Genomic DNA, 16981 nt, shown 5'->3' on the forward strand with positions numbered 1-16981 from the left:
TAATTTGAGAGGGATTGCATCAAATCTGTATATTGCTTTGGGCAGGATGGCCATTTTGACGATATTAATTCTTCCTAGCCATGAGCATGGGATGAGTTTCCATTTGTTAGTGTCCCCTTTAATTTCTCTTAAGAGTGACTTGTAGTTTTCAGAGTATAAGTCTTTCACTTCTTTGGTTAGGTTTATTCCTAGGTATTTTATTCTTTTTGATGCAATGGTGAATGGAATTGTTTTCCTGATTTCTCTTTCTATTGATTCATTGTTAGTGTATAGGAAAGCTACAGATTTCTGTGTGTTAATTTTGTATCCTGCAACTTTGCTGTATTCCGATATCAGTTCTAGTAGTTTTGGAGTGGAGTCTTTAGGGTTTTTTATGTACAGTATCATATCATCTGCAAATAGTGACAGTTTAACTTCTTCTTTACCAATCTGGATTCCTTGTATTTCTTTGTTTTGTCTGATTGCCGTGGCTAGGACCTCCAGTACTACGTTAAATAACAGTGGGGAGAGTGGGCATCCCTGTCTGGTTCCCGATCTCAGTGGAAATGCTTTCAGCTTTTCGCTGTTCAATATAATGCTGGCTGTGGGTTTATCATATATGGCCTTTATTATGTTGAGGTACTTGCCCTCTATTCCCATTTTGCTGAGAGTTTTTATCATGAATGGATGTTGAATTTTGTCAAATGCTTTTTCAGCATCTATGGAGATGATCATGTGGTTTTTGTCTTTCTTTTTGTTGATGTGGTGGATGATGTTGATGGATTTTCGAATGTTGTACCATCCTTGCATCCCTGGGATGAACCCCACTTGGTCATGGTGTATGATCCTTTTGATATACTGTTGAATTCTGTTTGCTAATATTTTATTGAGTATTTTTGCATCTACATTCATCAGGGATATTGGTCTGTAATTTTCTTTTTTGGTGGGGTCTTTTCCTGGTTTTGGTATTAGGGTGATGTTGGCTTCATAGAATGAGTTTGGGAGTATTCCCTCTTCTTCTATTTTGTGGAACACTTTAAGGAGAATGGGTATTATGTCTTCTCTGTGTGTCTGATAAAATTCCGAGGTAAATCCGTCCGGCCCCGGGGTTTTGTTCTTGGGTAGTTTTTTGATTACTGTTTCAATTTCTTTGCTTGTAATTGGTTTGTTTAACTTTTGTGTTTCTTCCTTGGTCAGTCTTGGGAGGTTGTATTTTTCTAGGAAGTTTTCCATTTCTTCTAGGTTTTCCAGCTTGTTGGCATATAGGTTTTCATAGTAGTCTTTAATAATTCTTTGTATTTCTGTGGAGTCTGTCGTGATTTTTCTATTCTCATTTCTGATTATGTTGATTTGTGTTGACTCTCTTTTTCTCTTAATAAGTTGGGCTAGAGGCTTATCTATTTTGTTTATTTTCTCAAAGAACCAGCTCTTGGTTTCGTTGATTTTTGCTATTGTTTTATTCTTCTCAATTTTGTTTATTTCTTCTCTGATCTTTATTATGTCCCTCCTTCTGCTGACTTTAGGCCTCCTTTGTTCTTCTTTTTCCAGTTTTAATAATTGTGATGTTAGACTATTCATTTGGGATTGTTCTTCCTTCTTCAAGTGTGCCTGGATTGCTATATACTTTCCTCTTAAGACTGCTTTCGCTGCATCCCACAGAAGTTGGGGCTTAGTGTTGTTGTTGTCGTTTGTTTCTATATATTCCTTGATCTCTATTTTGATTTGTTCATTGATCCATTGATTATTTAGTAGCATGTTGTTAAGCCTCCATGTGTTTGTGAGCCTTTTTGTTTTCTTTGTAGAATTTATTTCTACTTTCATACCTTTGTGGTCTGAAAAATTGGTTGGTAGAATTTCAATATTTTGGAATTTACTGAGGCTCTTTTTGTGAGCTAGTATGTGGTCTATTCTGGAGAATGTTCCATGTGCACTTGAGAAGAATGTATATCCTGTTGCTTTTGGATGTAGAGTTCTATAGATGTCTATTAGGTCCATCTGTTCTAGTGTGTTGTTCAGTGCCTGTGTGTCTTTACTTATTTTCTGCCCGGTGGATCTATCCTTTGGGGTGAGTGGTGTGTTGAAGTCTCCTACAATGAATGCATTGCAGTCTATTTCCCTCTTTAGTTCTGTTAGTATTTGCTTCACATATGCTGGTGCTCCTGTATTGGGTGCATATATATTTAGAATGGTTATATGCTCTTGTTGGACTGAGCCCTTTATCATTATGTAGTGGCCTTCTTTATCTCTTGTTACTTTCTTTGTTTTGAAGTCTATTTTGTCTGATATTAGTACTGCAACCCCTGCTTTCTTCTCACTGTTGTTTGCCTGAAATATGTTTTTCCATCCCTTGACTTTTAGTCTATGCTTATCTTTGGGTTTAAGGTGAGTTTCTTGTAAGCAGCATATAGATGGGTCTTGCTTTTTTATCCATTCTATTACTCTATGTCTTTTTATTGGTGCATTAAGTCCATTTACATTTAGGGTGACTATTGAGAGATATGTACTTATTGCCATTGCAGGCTTTAGATTCGTGGTTACCAAAGGTTCAAGGTTAGCTTCTTTAGTATCTTACTGCCTAACTTAGCTCGCTTATTGAGCTGTTATATACACTGTCTGGAGATTCTTTTCTTCTCTCCCTTCTTATTCCTCCTCCTCCATTCTTCATATGTTGTGTGTTTTGTTCTGTGCTCTTTTTAGGGGTGCTCCCATCTAGAGCAGTCCCTGTAGGATGCCCTGTAGAGGTGGTTTGTGGGAAGCAAATTCCCTCAGCTTTTGCTTGTCTGGGAATTGTTTGATCCCACCATCATATTTCAATGATAGTCGTGCTGGATACAGTATCCTTGGTTCAAGGCCCTTCTGTTTCATTGCATTAAGTATATCATGCCATTCTCTTCTGGCCTGTAGGGTTTCTGTTGAGAAGTCTGATGTTAGCCTGATTGGTTTTCCTTTATAGGTGACCTTTTTCTCTCTAGCTGCCTTTAAAACTCTTTCCTTGTCCTTGATCCTTGCCATTTTAATTATTATGTGTCTTGGTGTTGTCCTCCTTGGATCCTTTCTGTTGGGGGTTCTGTGTAATTCCATGGTCTGTTCGATTATTTCCTCCCCCAGTTTGGGGAAGTTTTCAGAAATTATTTCTTCAAAGACACTTTCTATCCCTTTTCCTCTTTCTTCCTCTTCTGGTATCCCTATAATACGAATGTTTTTCCTTTTGTATTGGTCACATATTTCTCTTAGTGTTGTTTCATTCCTGGAGATCCTTTTATCTCTCTCTCTGTCAGCTTCTATACGTTCCTGTTCTCTGGCTTCTATTCCTTCAATGGCCTCTTGCATCTTATCCATTCTGCTTATAAATCCTTCCAGGGATTGTTTCACTTCTGTGATCTCTTTCCTGACATCTGTGATCTCCTTCTGGACTTCATCCCACTGCTCTTGCATTTTTCTCTGCATCTCATCCCACTGCTCTTGCATTTTTCTCTGCATCTCATCCCATTGCTCTTGCATTTTTCTCTGCATCTCTGTCAGCATGTTCATGATTTTTATTTTGAATTCTTTTTCAGGAGGACTAGTTAGGTCTGTCTCCTTCTCAGGTGTTGTCTCTGTGATCTTTGTCTGCCTGTAGTTTTGCCTTTTCATGGTGATAGAGATAGTTTGCAGAGCTGGTACAAGTGACCGCTGGAAGAGCTTCCCTTCTTGTTGGTTTGTAGCCTTTTCCTGGGAGAATAGCGACCTCTAGTTGCTTGTGCTGGGCAGCTGTGCGCAGACAGGGCTTCTGCTTCCTGCCCAGTTGCTTTGGGGTTTATCTCCGCTGTTGCTGTGGGCTTGGCCTGGCTGGGGCTGTTCCTCCAAAATGGTGGAGCCCCGTTGGAGGGGGAGCGGCCAGGAGGCTATTTATCTCCGTAAGGGGCCTCTGTGCTCCCTGCTGCCCAGGGGGTTAGAGTGCCCAGAGATCCCCAGATTCCCTGCCTCTGGTCTAAGTGACCTGTCCTGCCCCTTTAAGATTTCCAAAAAGCACTCCCCTTCACAAGGCGCTGGGTTCTTGCAGGTGTGGATGTGGTCTGGATGTTGTCCTGTGTCCTGTGGTCTCTATTTTAGGAAGATTTTTCTTTGTTATATTTTCATAGCTCTATGTGTTTTTGGGAGGAGATTTCCACTGCTCTACGCACGCCGCCATCCTGGCTCCGCCCCCCCTTATTGATCTTTTTAGAGCTTCCTGAGAACCCTGTGGTTTGTGTGTCTGTGATCCAAGCCAACCATCCCTGATGAAGTGACATATCCCTCAGTCACGTGGTTGTTATTAGTCATCAGTGAACACTTGCAAGTGGGACCCAAGTTTCCGAGCAGAAGCTCACTGCTCTTCCTATGGTGTGCAAGTGCTCTCACCGTTGTCTTCTGTTTTGCCAAAGACATGCCTCTGTTCAGCAGTCTCTGAAATCTGTACTTTCCAGCTTGCGCTCCCTGCTGCTGCTGTTTGGGGATGCTTGTCTCTGGTCTCAGCTCTCACAGCAGCTGTCTAGTCGGTCTTGTTTCTAGAGTGGCCCCATTGGACTTACCTCTCTTGTAAGCAGCAGCCCACTGCCACTGCTAACCCCGCTGTTGTCTGCTGCACAGAACAAAGTCCAAGCTGATGACAAGTCCTACAAGAATCTTACTGTTCAGTTCCAAGCTTCCTTTTCAACCTCAGCTTACCCCACTTTGTATTCCAGTCTCACACTGTGGCCCACCATCCTAAGTAATTTGTGCTGTTTTACACGGCCATACTTTTTTTCACTCTGTTCTCAACTGAGAAGCTTGTTTCTCTCTCTAGAGCACTCCTTTCCCAGACAAATTTACTTACTTACTTATTTCCATTTCTTTTTGCCGTAAATACAACATACACCTGACAAATGCTCACATACGTGCTTTATGTTGGGCTGTGATGTGGCTACAGAGTGAACAAAGACATAAACCCCTGCCTTCCAAGACCTTCCGATCTGGAGAATAACCTGCTTGAAGGCAGGGGCCTTGTTTTACTTCCCTTTGCATCACTGCTGCCTAGCACAGACTTGCCATCTAGTAAACCTCACATATTATTAAGTCAGAATACTTAGATTTTCTGCAAAAAATAACTTGAGAATCAAGACCTATACCACAGGCCTTTTCATGGAATGATTGCCTGGAGACAAAACAGACTAACTTAGAGTTTTCCAAGAATGTGATACTTTTATCCCTTTTTAGTTATTGTGTCCAACTAGACATTCAGTTGTCAAGCAGCTATATTCTGTGCCTTAGCTCTTTCCATCCTTTTAGAATATCTCCAATAATATTAAAAGGTAAGCAGTTCCCAAAGCTTCACATTGACTTTTGTCTCATTCAGTTCAGATCACTCCAGGTAGGGTCCTTGTATACGTAACAGTGACATGCAGTTTGTGTTTTGCAGGTGTGTACATTTCCAAATACTCGGACTATCTTCAGGCAAGACCATGGCATCCTGGGAAGCCCGGTTATGTTGTGATTTTTAATCTAATTATGTAAAGTCCAAATATGCTTCTATGTAATTTTCCTTTTTAAAAACCATGGGTTATCAATCTGTGATAAAGTTTTCTGCAGATCCATTACTAAACATAGTCCTCATTAGAAACAGCTGTCAAAATTGAGGAAAAGTAATTGCAAATTTTGCTTTCCTTTTAAGACAGAGCTTTTTTGTTCATTTAATAGCTTACCTATGAGTATGTTTTTTTAAAAACTTGAAAATAATGCAAAGGTAATATTATCAGTGAAAAGTCTTCCCCTCTCTCCTGTCCCACAGTGCCACTTTTTAAACATTAGATAACAGGAAACAAGTAGCCGCTTATAAAACAATGAGATTACAGTTATGATAAATGAATTGAGGAAGCAACATTCACTGTTTTAAACTGTCAAAATAAGAAAACCTTTCTTTTTTATCCCTAAATATCCAAACCTTGTTCATAGTTGTAGTGTGGCTCCTGTAACTGGTGACCTTAGGAATTCTTAAATACTCTTAAATAGTCCCAGATAAGAGAATCATGCAATTAGAATTTTCACTCAAATAGTAGGAAAACTGATTTTAACGGTTTGTGGACTTTTTAAGGACCTATTCTGTAGTCTTGTTTTTGCTTCTGTTTTAGCTTTTATGCTCTCTGAACTTCTTTGGCTATAAACCCAACAATACCAGTGTTCTTTTTTTAAGACTGTGAAGTCTTTATATTCCAAAATTTGTCCCCAGGATCTGAAGGGAAAGTAGCATTGCCTTGTTGCACAGTCAGGGCTATTCTTGCCTTAGTGTTCCTCTGCTACCCCATGACAGGTGTGGTGTGGCTCTACTACAGAGCACCTGTTAGCTCAGATACCAAACGCTTGGTTTTTATTCATGTCACATTGTACTTCACTGTGGTCTCCTGCCCCTGGATCCCACCCTGTTTGGTGGATGTGGCTGTTTTCATGGCTGCCCATGTGCTTCCAGCCCTCCTTACTTTACTGTGAAGAGCCAGCATATCCTGTGTCATAAGAATATTTGTGGAGAAGATACAGGTTGTGGTTGCTCACCGAGAAGTACTATTTGTAGTCTTCGGCTTCTTAGAGTTTCCTTTGGTGGTCCTATAAATGAAGAAGCAGGACCCTAACGGGAAATAAATAAATAAATTCTTGTAAGATAAAAATGAAAGTTGCCTCTAATCCCACACCTTATTTTGGTACATGTTTTGTATGTCATTATATTATTCAAAACAGCTTTTAAATCATTGTATGACTTTCATTGTATGAAAACTTGGCCACTTTTTCTTTTCTTTGGAGACATATAACCCTTGATGAAGAGAAATTTGTAATTGGAAATACTATTGACTGTTCCGTAATCAGGGCCAGTGGCCTGTGGCTTTTTACTGTGTTACTTATTCCATGCTGACTTACTGGGACATGGCATAGTAGAAGTATCTTGGTCTGTCACTTATAATTGATAGCTTAATACTTCAGTTTGGATACTCACCTTTTGAAACTTTAAATTTGATTTGTCATTCTTTATGTTATAGTCATTGAATAGCCAATTTGATTGGCTATATACATTTTCTTTTAAAGGAATGGTTCTTTTCAAATCTTAATTTTCTTTTGTTTAGATGAAAGGTGATTTGATTTGAGACTTTGTGAACTGGGATGGGAGGGGGCAAAAGAAGGAGGAGGGGGGACGCCCATGTACCCCTTTGATGTTGTGATAAAAGTTGTGGGCTTTTGCCCCAGAAAGATGCCCACACTAGATTTTGAAATACAATTTTAAGGGATTCATGGAAAATAAAAGTGTTGTTGGTCCTAAGATAGTTTTCTAAGAATTGTAGTTAACTGTTCGTTGAATCACATCGCCATCCTTACTAAGCTGTTTTTAAGTGAATCGTCAAGTGAGATTACTGCTTTTTGAAGGCATCTGATTAGTCTCAGTATTTTCATTCTAGGGAAAAGTCAAGTTTGTGTCTGAGAATTATACAGCTAACTATACTAGCCCATCTTCTGGCTGTGATTGCCACGTGGCTGCAAATACTAATGAAGTCTCTCATAAGATGAGTCATTTTCATGCATTTGAACTGACTCAGGTATAGTCACCTGGGAATAAATCATTCCTGATGTGCATTTCTGAATCTAATATGTTAAATTTCAGAACTGGGTGGGATTGAGATAAACTTGGTGTGTGTGGAATTCCATAGCACTACCTTTATAACTCTTACTTTCCTCTTCCAGTATTATCTCTATGAACTCTCAGGCAGCACTGTTACTGAGCAACCCGGGCAGCTCTGTCCATACGCAGTTGTAGCTTTTCAGTACAGAGAACCGAAAAGGATGGCTGTGGCAGCTCAGAAAAGTGTGTAAGTAATTATGTGTGTCTTTGTTTCAGTGAATTTGTTTCCTTTGCTCTTATAAAAATACTTTTTATTTTTGTCTCTAGATTTGAACTCAGGGAAAATGGTAAAAAATTAATTATTTTAGGATTTTTTTTAAGCCAATATTTTGTTCATAAATAAAATAATCAGTTTTTTCTTCCCTCATTTCTTAAAGTTCTTTCTCCATGGAAAGGGAAGTTAATTATTCACGGCTGTCTGCTGTGTGACATCACTCTTTGGTCCTCTTACGGTTCAGTGGTTCCAGCATAAGTGTAAGTGTTGAGTTTGTGTTCTCTACTAATGCTTCTATACTTGTTTCTAATTCTCATTTTGGGGTCTTGCTTAATCAGCTCTGGTGTGAGGCAGAGCACTTGTACTTGGTTTTGGATTAAAATACTTTGGGGTAGATGTGTCGAGCACAGGGCTGTGACACAGGTGGCCTAAACTCAGGTCTAAATTCAGATCTTGGTCTTGAAATAAGTTTTATACACATCTCACAATATTTACTCATGACTTAGTAATCACAAAGGGGAAAGTACAGACTTTACAATGAAAAAAAAAGAACTATAGCTACCATCTTAAATAAGTGACTAAGTTAGCATGGCCAGGAATGGACAAAATATCATGTGCTCTATCACGAAGCACAGAGAATGACATATCAGTGGCATTCCTGCCAAACTAATTAGGAGGAAACATTAGACATACCTAAAGTGAGGGATATTCTGGAAAGTAAATGGTCCATGTTCTTCAAAAATGTCAAGGTCACTAAAGATAAAGACTTCAGAGACTATACCAGATTAGAGGAGATTCAAGAGACATAACTAAACACACTGTGTCATCCTGGATTGAATCCTGGACCGTCTCCTCCAAAATTGTTTTCTTTTTTCATAAAGGACCTTCATGAGACAGTTGACAAAATGGAATAAGGTCTGTACAGTAAACAATTGTACTTTATCTTTGTTAACTTAATTGCTGATTGTTTTGTGGTTGTATAAGGAAAATGCCCTATTTTAAGGATACACACAGAAGTGTTTAAGGGAAGAAAGGGCATCTATAAAGTCTACAAGTATTTCAAAATAAGTTTTGAAGAGCGAAAAAGTAGTCAGGAGAAATGATGCAAAAGTCTGGATGCAGTTCCTTCTCTGGCACTGCAACCCAGTATCGTCAGAAGTTTCCAACTCTTATATAGCTTAATTTTCAGAAAATTTTCATTCCAGTGTGCGTAGTTCTTCCATACATCTGGATATTTTGCTTACACCAAAAATACATTCAGAAAATGTGAACGTATTTGCAGGCCATGGTCTATGGGGCGATATATTTAAAAATCTGTTAATATTTTTAAATATGAACATTATTTGATATGGAGTATTAATTTAAGGACTTGTGGTTATGATACTTTTGTTTGTATTTATATTAGAAAACCAACAATTATGAAGCTATCGATGATTCAGTGTTTATTACAATGCATGGTATTGTTTTGTTTTTTAGACCATATGAACTAGATTTTAAGTATATAATGAAAGTGTCGTCTTTGAGAAAAAGATTACCAGAAGCTGCCTTTAGAAAACAGAATTACTTGGAGGAGAAAGATCTGTTAAATGTAATGATACACTGCATGTCCTGGGTTTGGTTCCAATTATTTTCCACTCTCTCTTGCATACATGCACACATAAACACACACATACTCTTCTGCTTTGCCTTAAGTGATTCTTAAAAGGGCATTTTGGAAAGTTGCAGAGCTGTTAGGTGATTCAGTTCTTCAGAGGCTAACTAGAAACTGAAAGGTAGATTCATCTAAGAGGACAGGACTAGCAGCATATGCTTACAAATAGTTGGAAACTCATAACCTTGCCTTTCAAGGAGAACAGTTTTCATGGTGGAAGGAAGAAGAAACCAGAAAACATGAGAAAGAAATTTTTTTGTCATTTAAATGACTAATTCATGGGACACTGATGTTTATATTATTTATATAGTATGTATTTGCCTTGTGAATCCTATTGTAGTGTCAGTATAAATGAAAGCATTGTTTTTAAATGCTCTATGCAGTAACTTTATTAAATTTTAGAGCCAAGAACAATGAATGATAACTGTCTTCTGAATAGTAGTCCAATTTTTTCTTTCATCTTTTTAACATAAAATGGGTAAAATGGCTATAAAAAATTTGGATTTAAAGTAAGAAATGTTCTGTTTTTCTGCTTTTCTCCAGTCTGTTCCCAAGATTTATACTTCAACATGTATGAGGTGGAACTATCAAACAAACAAGGGGATAAAATAGATAAACTAACAGAATACATTCAAAATATGCAATTGGTAAGGATCATCAATTTAAAATACAATTATTAGTTTTTCCTGAAATTGGTATCTGATTATTAGTTGGCTGTGCCTGGATTGAATTACTTTAGCTTGTTGAAAGGAGTTTCATCATTTAATATTTATTGACATATTTTTGGCCTAATATTTTATTAGCTAACATTTTCATCCCTTTTGTATCTGAGTTTTTGTCTCACTAGTCACTTTATACTCCTGATTTTAAGAATAAGAGTGTAGTTTTCTCAAATCCGTTGTTGCTGTTTTTCTTTTATGATAGAAGAATTTAGTAGATCACTAGTGTTTCTGTGTTAATTAAAGGACCACTTGTGAAATACTTCTTTAAAAGTGACCTCTGTCAATCCATAGGTTTATAAGGAAATCAAAAAGTTGGTGCTTCTACTGTTGCCACAATCTAAAAAGTAAATCTCTACCGAGAAATATGTAACAGTCCAAAGATTTCTCCCCATTATGTTAACCAGGGCTCCTCAGTGTGAGGACAGGAGCAGATGCTGACTTTCTAGTGAGTGATTACTTAATAAGTGTCCCACAGGAAATGGTGTAAGTGTGGGGCAGTGACCAAGGCATGACGGACTGCCCCCATAGTAGAGAGAAGAGACTGATAAATTAAAATGTAACATGTATATAGTCTGTGAGGGTAAGCTGTCTTAGAGATGGTGTCATATTTTGAGTTGCGTTTAACAGAAAACCCAAACTAGTTTGAACAGTAAAGGGATTTAAAGGCTTACTTTTCAATTCTAGGTGATAAGGCCAGTCCAAACACTATTTGCTTAGGACTTTTTCAGTTCACCCCTTCTGCATGATCGTTTTGTCCCAAGGCTGCCCGTCAGAACTACATGTTTCCTGTTTCCTTTTTGTATCTAGATAGAACCCCTCCACCAAACCATCTGTCAGTTTCATTATCACAGTTTATGTCACCTGCATATCCCTCACCCAGTAACTGAAAGGAAATGGACTGCGCTTGTTAGCTCCAGCAGTCAGATCCCACCTTCCAGATCTGCGTACACGGTCAGTCCCACCAGTCTGCAGTAGTGCTCCCCAGCAGAGAAGAAGACCTTTCTACCAAGAGGTGGAGTCAGCAACTTTAGAGGTTGGGTAAATTACCATTAAATATCTGCTAGGATTGTAGTCTGTTTTCTTGAAGAAGCATAGTCCCTTTTATATTTGGAAAACAAAAAGAAGGAAGTCCAAAGATACTTTCAGAAAATGCATTAATGGACTACTTGTGGATGCTATGGAAAGCAGTAGACATGGTGCAGAACTTTGCTCTGAAACCTATTTACTACTAATAATTACTTAGGAAATGACATGTTGCACAAGGTCCTTCCTCCTCCGTGCTTCATGCTGCTTTTCTTGCGTCATTATATATTGAATAAATTTTACATATCAGTCCGCACAAAGAGACATTGGGTTTTGTGGAGGCAGATACCATGCTTTAAGCATCTTTGACAACTCAGTGCCTGGTTTATGTGGACAAGCAGTAAATATCCCTTGAACAAAACGTATGTGAGTTTGTACCTGGAAAACTGAACTTTAAGAACAGTACAGAGCAAAGTCTCTTTTTAAAAGGGTGTTGAGGACATGCATGCCTATATTTTTCTGTGTGTAAATGGAAGAGGCTAGAAGTAAGTATTTAAAGCATTCTATGATTTCTCCCCATAAAGGTTAAAATAGGAACTTTAACCTTTTGAGTACATAATTGGGAGACTAATAGCATGTGCTACATATTTCTGTTTTATTTCTACATTTTTTTGCAAGATAAAAATGTATGGTTTTAAGTAGAGGGGTTTTGCTTTCAACTATATCACAAAACTAAAATGCAAAACAATGTAGAGACTAACTATTGTCACTTTCACTTTTTATGCCAATAGAAAATGAAACGATTAGACCTGTTTGCAGTTTCATAGTTATAAAAGCTAAGGTATATGAAACTATCATGATATATATTCAGTCATTCTGTCTTGAGTGCTTACTATGTACTAGAAGCAAAAATACAACATAGTCCCGTGCTGTTGAGGAGCTTAGGAAACTGTGGAGGAGACAAAGACAGGAACTGTCAAATGCCTTGGGGCTGTGAGTGCAGCAGATGGAGGCTTACACAGTGACTGTTCCTGTGTCAGCAGCTTATGTGTCATAAGTTAGTTCTCAGACAAGACTTAGAACAGAAGGCTTTTTTTCATACTTGATTGTTACTGAATAATTTGCAGATTTACTGTATTTGTAGCCTTATAATCCATCAGTTTTTGCTGTAGACTGTTTTACCACTTTATTCTATGAAATTCTGTATGTTTAGTTTTTTTGAACTGAAAAAACTGCAAGCATATTGGATGTCATAGTTATGGGTACATATGGGTATTATGCTTTTGAAATAATGACTTAGTAGAATGACAACTTTAAGATGGTATCTCCTGCTCCTTGGGGATAAAATTCCCCAAGTCACTGTAAACATCAAAATTTCAAGATTTTTTTTTTCTTGAGCTCAAGATTCCACTGAAGACTGTGGTAGAGGGGAAAAAAGAGAGGAAGGATTTATTTTCATCTGCGTTTCTTATTGCCAAGGGACCTAATTATGTTATTTTCTGTTTTTCATCTCTATGATTTACAGAAAGGGTTCTTTTATTGAATAGTATCTTCCAGTCTTTCTACTTCCAGGATTCTGGCATGTTTTATGTAAAGATGAACTTAAAAATACTTATCATAGGTCTGGTTCATCTGGAGTTTGTAGTGGTAAATGGTAGCAGGTCAGCTACTCAGGCAGCAGTATGAAATGCTCAGCATCTCAGTGAACAAATGATGCCAAGACTTTTTTGATTGGTTATGTATTTGAACGCTACCCTAAAACTAACCCTTGAGATATCTAGTTAATATATGAACCCCTAACAAGGCCATGATTATTTGAGCAGTTTCTGATACTGGAGACAAAATTCTCCTGATTCCCATACGCACTAACATTTCACGGTTCATTTTTACTGTGGTAGAGGGAGAAGAGGAAATGAATCTTCTTTTACTTTTTTTTTTATGTTTAAGGCAATCATCAAATGCATAGAGGATCGGGGCTTTTTCATTTTACTTACATCATCAGCCTTAACATCAGAAACAAGTAAGGACAACTTTTTTGAAAAAATATTTTGCAATGTGTTTACTTTGGTTTTATAAGATCAGCAACCTAACTCACCTCTGATTTTCATTCTGTGTAGATTTTGGAGATGACCAGATGGCTCTGCATGGACTACATTTGTTCCACTCATCCCCCTCAACAGGTGAGACACGGTGACTTCCAATTCACTGAATCTGTCAGGTATCCCTCAGTTGTCATCTTCCTTAACCTCTCATCAGAACCTGACCCTGGTAACTGTGTCTTCTCTTCAATACCTCTCATCCATTATCATTTTTTTAGGCTTATCCTTCCCTCTAACCTTCACAGGCAGGTATCCACCTGTCTTTTGACACTTCCACTTGGATGTCTCAGATATTCCTCAAATTTAGTATATCCAAAACTGAATTCATTCGTTATTGAACAACAATGGCTAGGAGATACTGGGGTCATAGCCTCTCAAATAATTGGACTCAAGGTTTCATACACACAGTCCCTCCATCTGGGGGACTGCTTGTCTCCTGCCCTCCACTGAGTGATGTTGGCACCCATCGGACCAAGAATTTGTTCTTGAGGGCAAAAAATTATTATACAGTATGGAAATAGATATACAGCATATCTGTGGTATTAAGGTTTCAGAGGGCAGTTAGGAAACAAAGTCTAAAAAGACTCTTGGTGCGGTCAGGGTTTGAGTAATGAATAAAATCAGAGGAGAAGCACTGATCTGGCCTGTGACTCTTCTGTGTCAGGAGTCAGTTCAGATATCACTTACTGATTCTCTTCACCACTCTTCCTTCCATGAGGACCCCTAGGCCGATCATCAATATCATTTAAATAGTTACTGTAATTATTTCATTCCTGCCTACCTTGTATTCTTCTGTACCCCTACTGCCTCTCAATGCCAGATGCCTTAAAAATAATAGTTTGCTGAACAAATAAATGAAAGTAAACAAGTCATTTCTTTTTGTCATGAGTTAAGAGTCTTTATTATTCTGTTGTGTGTGTTTAAACATAAAACTGTATACAGTGTTTATAAACCTGCAACCAATACAAAAATGTTTCTAAAGTTGATTTTTAAAACTTGAAGTCAGTCACTCAAAGAAGAGAACTGTACTTTCTTGGGCATCACTTCTTTAGACTAAGCAAAACATTACCAATCATAATGGCCATGCCCGTTTGCATTTTTCAAACATTTGCAATGTCAGGTGGGTGTATTTGATTATGGTAGGTATAATTGATTTAGCAGCCGTTAAAATAAGTATTCTTAGGGTAACCATATCAAAGATGATGAAACTGAAATGTATACTTGCCTGAGGTCAAACAACTGACTTTTACGCTGGCTTTCAACTCCTGTTTCATACTGCCTCCTTCCTCTTTAAGAGCTCTGACTCCATTTTTACTTTTAAATGTAAACTACTTCTTGAGAAAGGAATATTAGTGCCTGTACCATTGGGTGCTGAACAACACAGCCTTTCTGTTTGAATGAATAGTGGAGTGCTGTGTTACAGTATTCATTCCTTCTCTGGTTCATTAAGACATTTTCTATTTATGGTTGCCCAGAGCTGTGGTAATTTGTTTTAAACTGAGTGATACCTTGCTTAGCAGACTTAAAAAGTTCTTTTTCATAGACTTCATAACAAGTCTTTCTGGGTTCTGCCTTTCCAAATTCTTGAAATAATGCAGTTGCCTAAAAAAGACTATGTTATTGCGAACTATTAGTAGTACATAAAGGTTTTTCAATATTTTTTTCTTCACTTGTTCCTTTTGAAATGATGAACTTCAAGTAAAGGAATTTTTAATGTCTAACTCCATTTTCCTGTTTATTCATATTTGCCATTCTTTTCCTAATGATACCTGCTGGAGTGCAGAGGAATTCAGCTAGGACTAATACAGTGTTTCTTAATTTTCATTTACTTTTTCTTTAAGAAGAATGATACAATTCATACGTCAGTTTAACCAGAGGCCTTTCTTACTTGTGGGTTTTTATTACCGATAACTCTTAAACTTCTTAGGATTTTATTACCCACTTAGTGACCTGACGTTTTCTCTTTTTTCCCCTTCTCACTGTTTTCATTTAGGTTATTGATTTGCTGAAAAATTAGCATGTCAGTCAAAGAGTGAGCCAGGGGAAGGAAGTGAAACACAAACTCTAGTTGGTTTTGTTACTTAATTTTTTAAAATTGTATATGTTCAATTAATAGAGGGGGTGAGGAAATTCACAACAATAGTTAACCATGAGATTTGGGGGCTACTTAAGTGTTTTACTTTTTTCCATTTCAGGTAGTTTGCATTATGACTTAAAATAATTTCAAGTATGTTGTATAAGTACAGATAAAAGACAGATTTTAAAAACAGAAAATAAGAATTAAAAAGAAAAGCAAGTATGCCAACTCTAAAAGCTGGTGCTACTGCTCTGGTGGCACCCTGAGCTCACGCTGGGCTCCTTGTCATTTGGGGTGGAGCTGGAAGCAGGTCTGCCCTCTTCATTCCAACCTAGTGATAACATTTGAATGAGTCTCAGTTCTGTGTGTGTGTGTGTGTGTGTGTGTTTAAGTGGTTTCATGCATATAACATACATATTCATTAAACTTACCCATAAGTCTTTTAATTGATGTTTAGATTACCATTTGAAAGTGTATAATATTTAACCATCCTATAATGCTGTGATCTAAAGCATTTTTTTCTTGCATGTGTTTGTAAAAAAAAAAAGACAAAAACATTTCAGGTTTTTGACATATATGTATATATATATATGTTTTAGAGTTGAAAGAGTTGAAAGTTGAAGATGACATCTCATTGAAGGTGATGCCTGTTTTACCTGCCCTTAACTGTGCCCTGCTAGAAGCACAGAAATCATTTCCTGAAGAAGGAATCTGTCCAAACACATTAGTAAAGCATAATTTCCAAGAATTGTATAAAGTAGACCAAAGTCCTTCATTGACTGCTGCTTCTCAGGATGGACTAAAAGAAACTGCTTCCTCTGGCCAAATAAGTGTCCAGTGGTTTTGAGTTGGCTTCTCCAGCTGAAAAGTGCCCCTTACATGCTTTAACTCAGTTGAAATCTTATTTTTCAGATCCTAGTGGGTACATTTTGGAAGTATCAACTGTGTTAGATTTATTGGCAGAGTGTCCTCAGTCTCCTTTTATTTCAGTTGAAATTTGTGATGCTGGATTCTCTTTAGTTATGATTCCTGATTCTGAATTTCTTGACTCGGAGGCAGAAGTAAGAAAAGAAACTGAAAGAGAAAAGAATTCTGGAGAAATGTTGAAAGCAAGGCAGGGAACATTGGTCCAAGTAAGTCCTGCCTCAAATCTGAGAGTTCAGCCTAAGAGAAAGGCAAGCATGCTACCCATGGAGCAGAGCTAAAGGGTGAACTTCCCCAAGAGAACTGCTGGAGCAAGCAAGCGTGTGGACTCCCCAGGCACTCTCAGTTTAGTCAAAGGACACTTTCCTCAGAAAAGAAAAAGAGGTCAGCGCAATTTATGTAGATTAGTAAATGAGCAGTTAGTAAAAACTGTTGTTTTCTAATGCTGTTGCTGTCTGATCGTAGTGGACTGAACAGCTTGGCAGTATCAGAAATTCCTTAGGTATGCCAACATTCCCCTCCAGTTGATTTGTCAGTGTGCTTAAAGTTTGAGAAGTGCTGATCTAGATAACAGCTAAAAATAAATAGGAAAACCTGTGAGATGTCGCAAAAAAAAGCCACACACCAAAAGCTTA

General features: G+C 37.7%; 1 protein-coding gene across 1 annotated transcript in view; it reads left to right on the forward strand.

The window, feature by feature from the left end:
- LOC140845598 (protein TASOR 2-like) overlaps positions 1 to 16981 on the forward strand; it is a gene marked incomplete at its 5' end in the record, with an annotated part of 55111 nt that overhangs the window by 14066 nt on the left and 24064 nt on the right. Inside the window, 10 exon segments of the mRNA XM_073220187.1 lie at positions 5396 to 5485; positions 7697 to 7823; positions 7904 to 7923; positions 8014 to 8110; positions 9327 to 9425; positions 10043 to 10148; positions 13194 to 13266; positions 13364 to 13426; positions 16022 to 16251; positions 16253 to 16787. Coding sequence (XP_073076288.1) covers positions 5396 to 5485; positions 7697 to 7823; positions 7904 to 7923; positions 8014 to 8110; positions 9327 to 9425; positions 10043 to 10148; positions 13194 to 13266; positions 13364 to 13426; positions 16022 to 16251; positions 16253 to 16787 — 1440 coding nt within the window.

Source organism: Manis javanica, chromosome 2, assembly GCF_040802235.1.
Source record: "Manis javanica isolate MJ-LG chromosome 2, MJ_LKY, whole genome shotgun sequence".
Taxonomy (NCBI): Eukaryota; Metazoa; Chordata; class Mammalia; order Pholidota; family Manidae; genus Manis; species Manis javanica.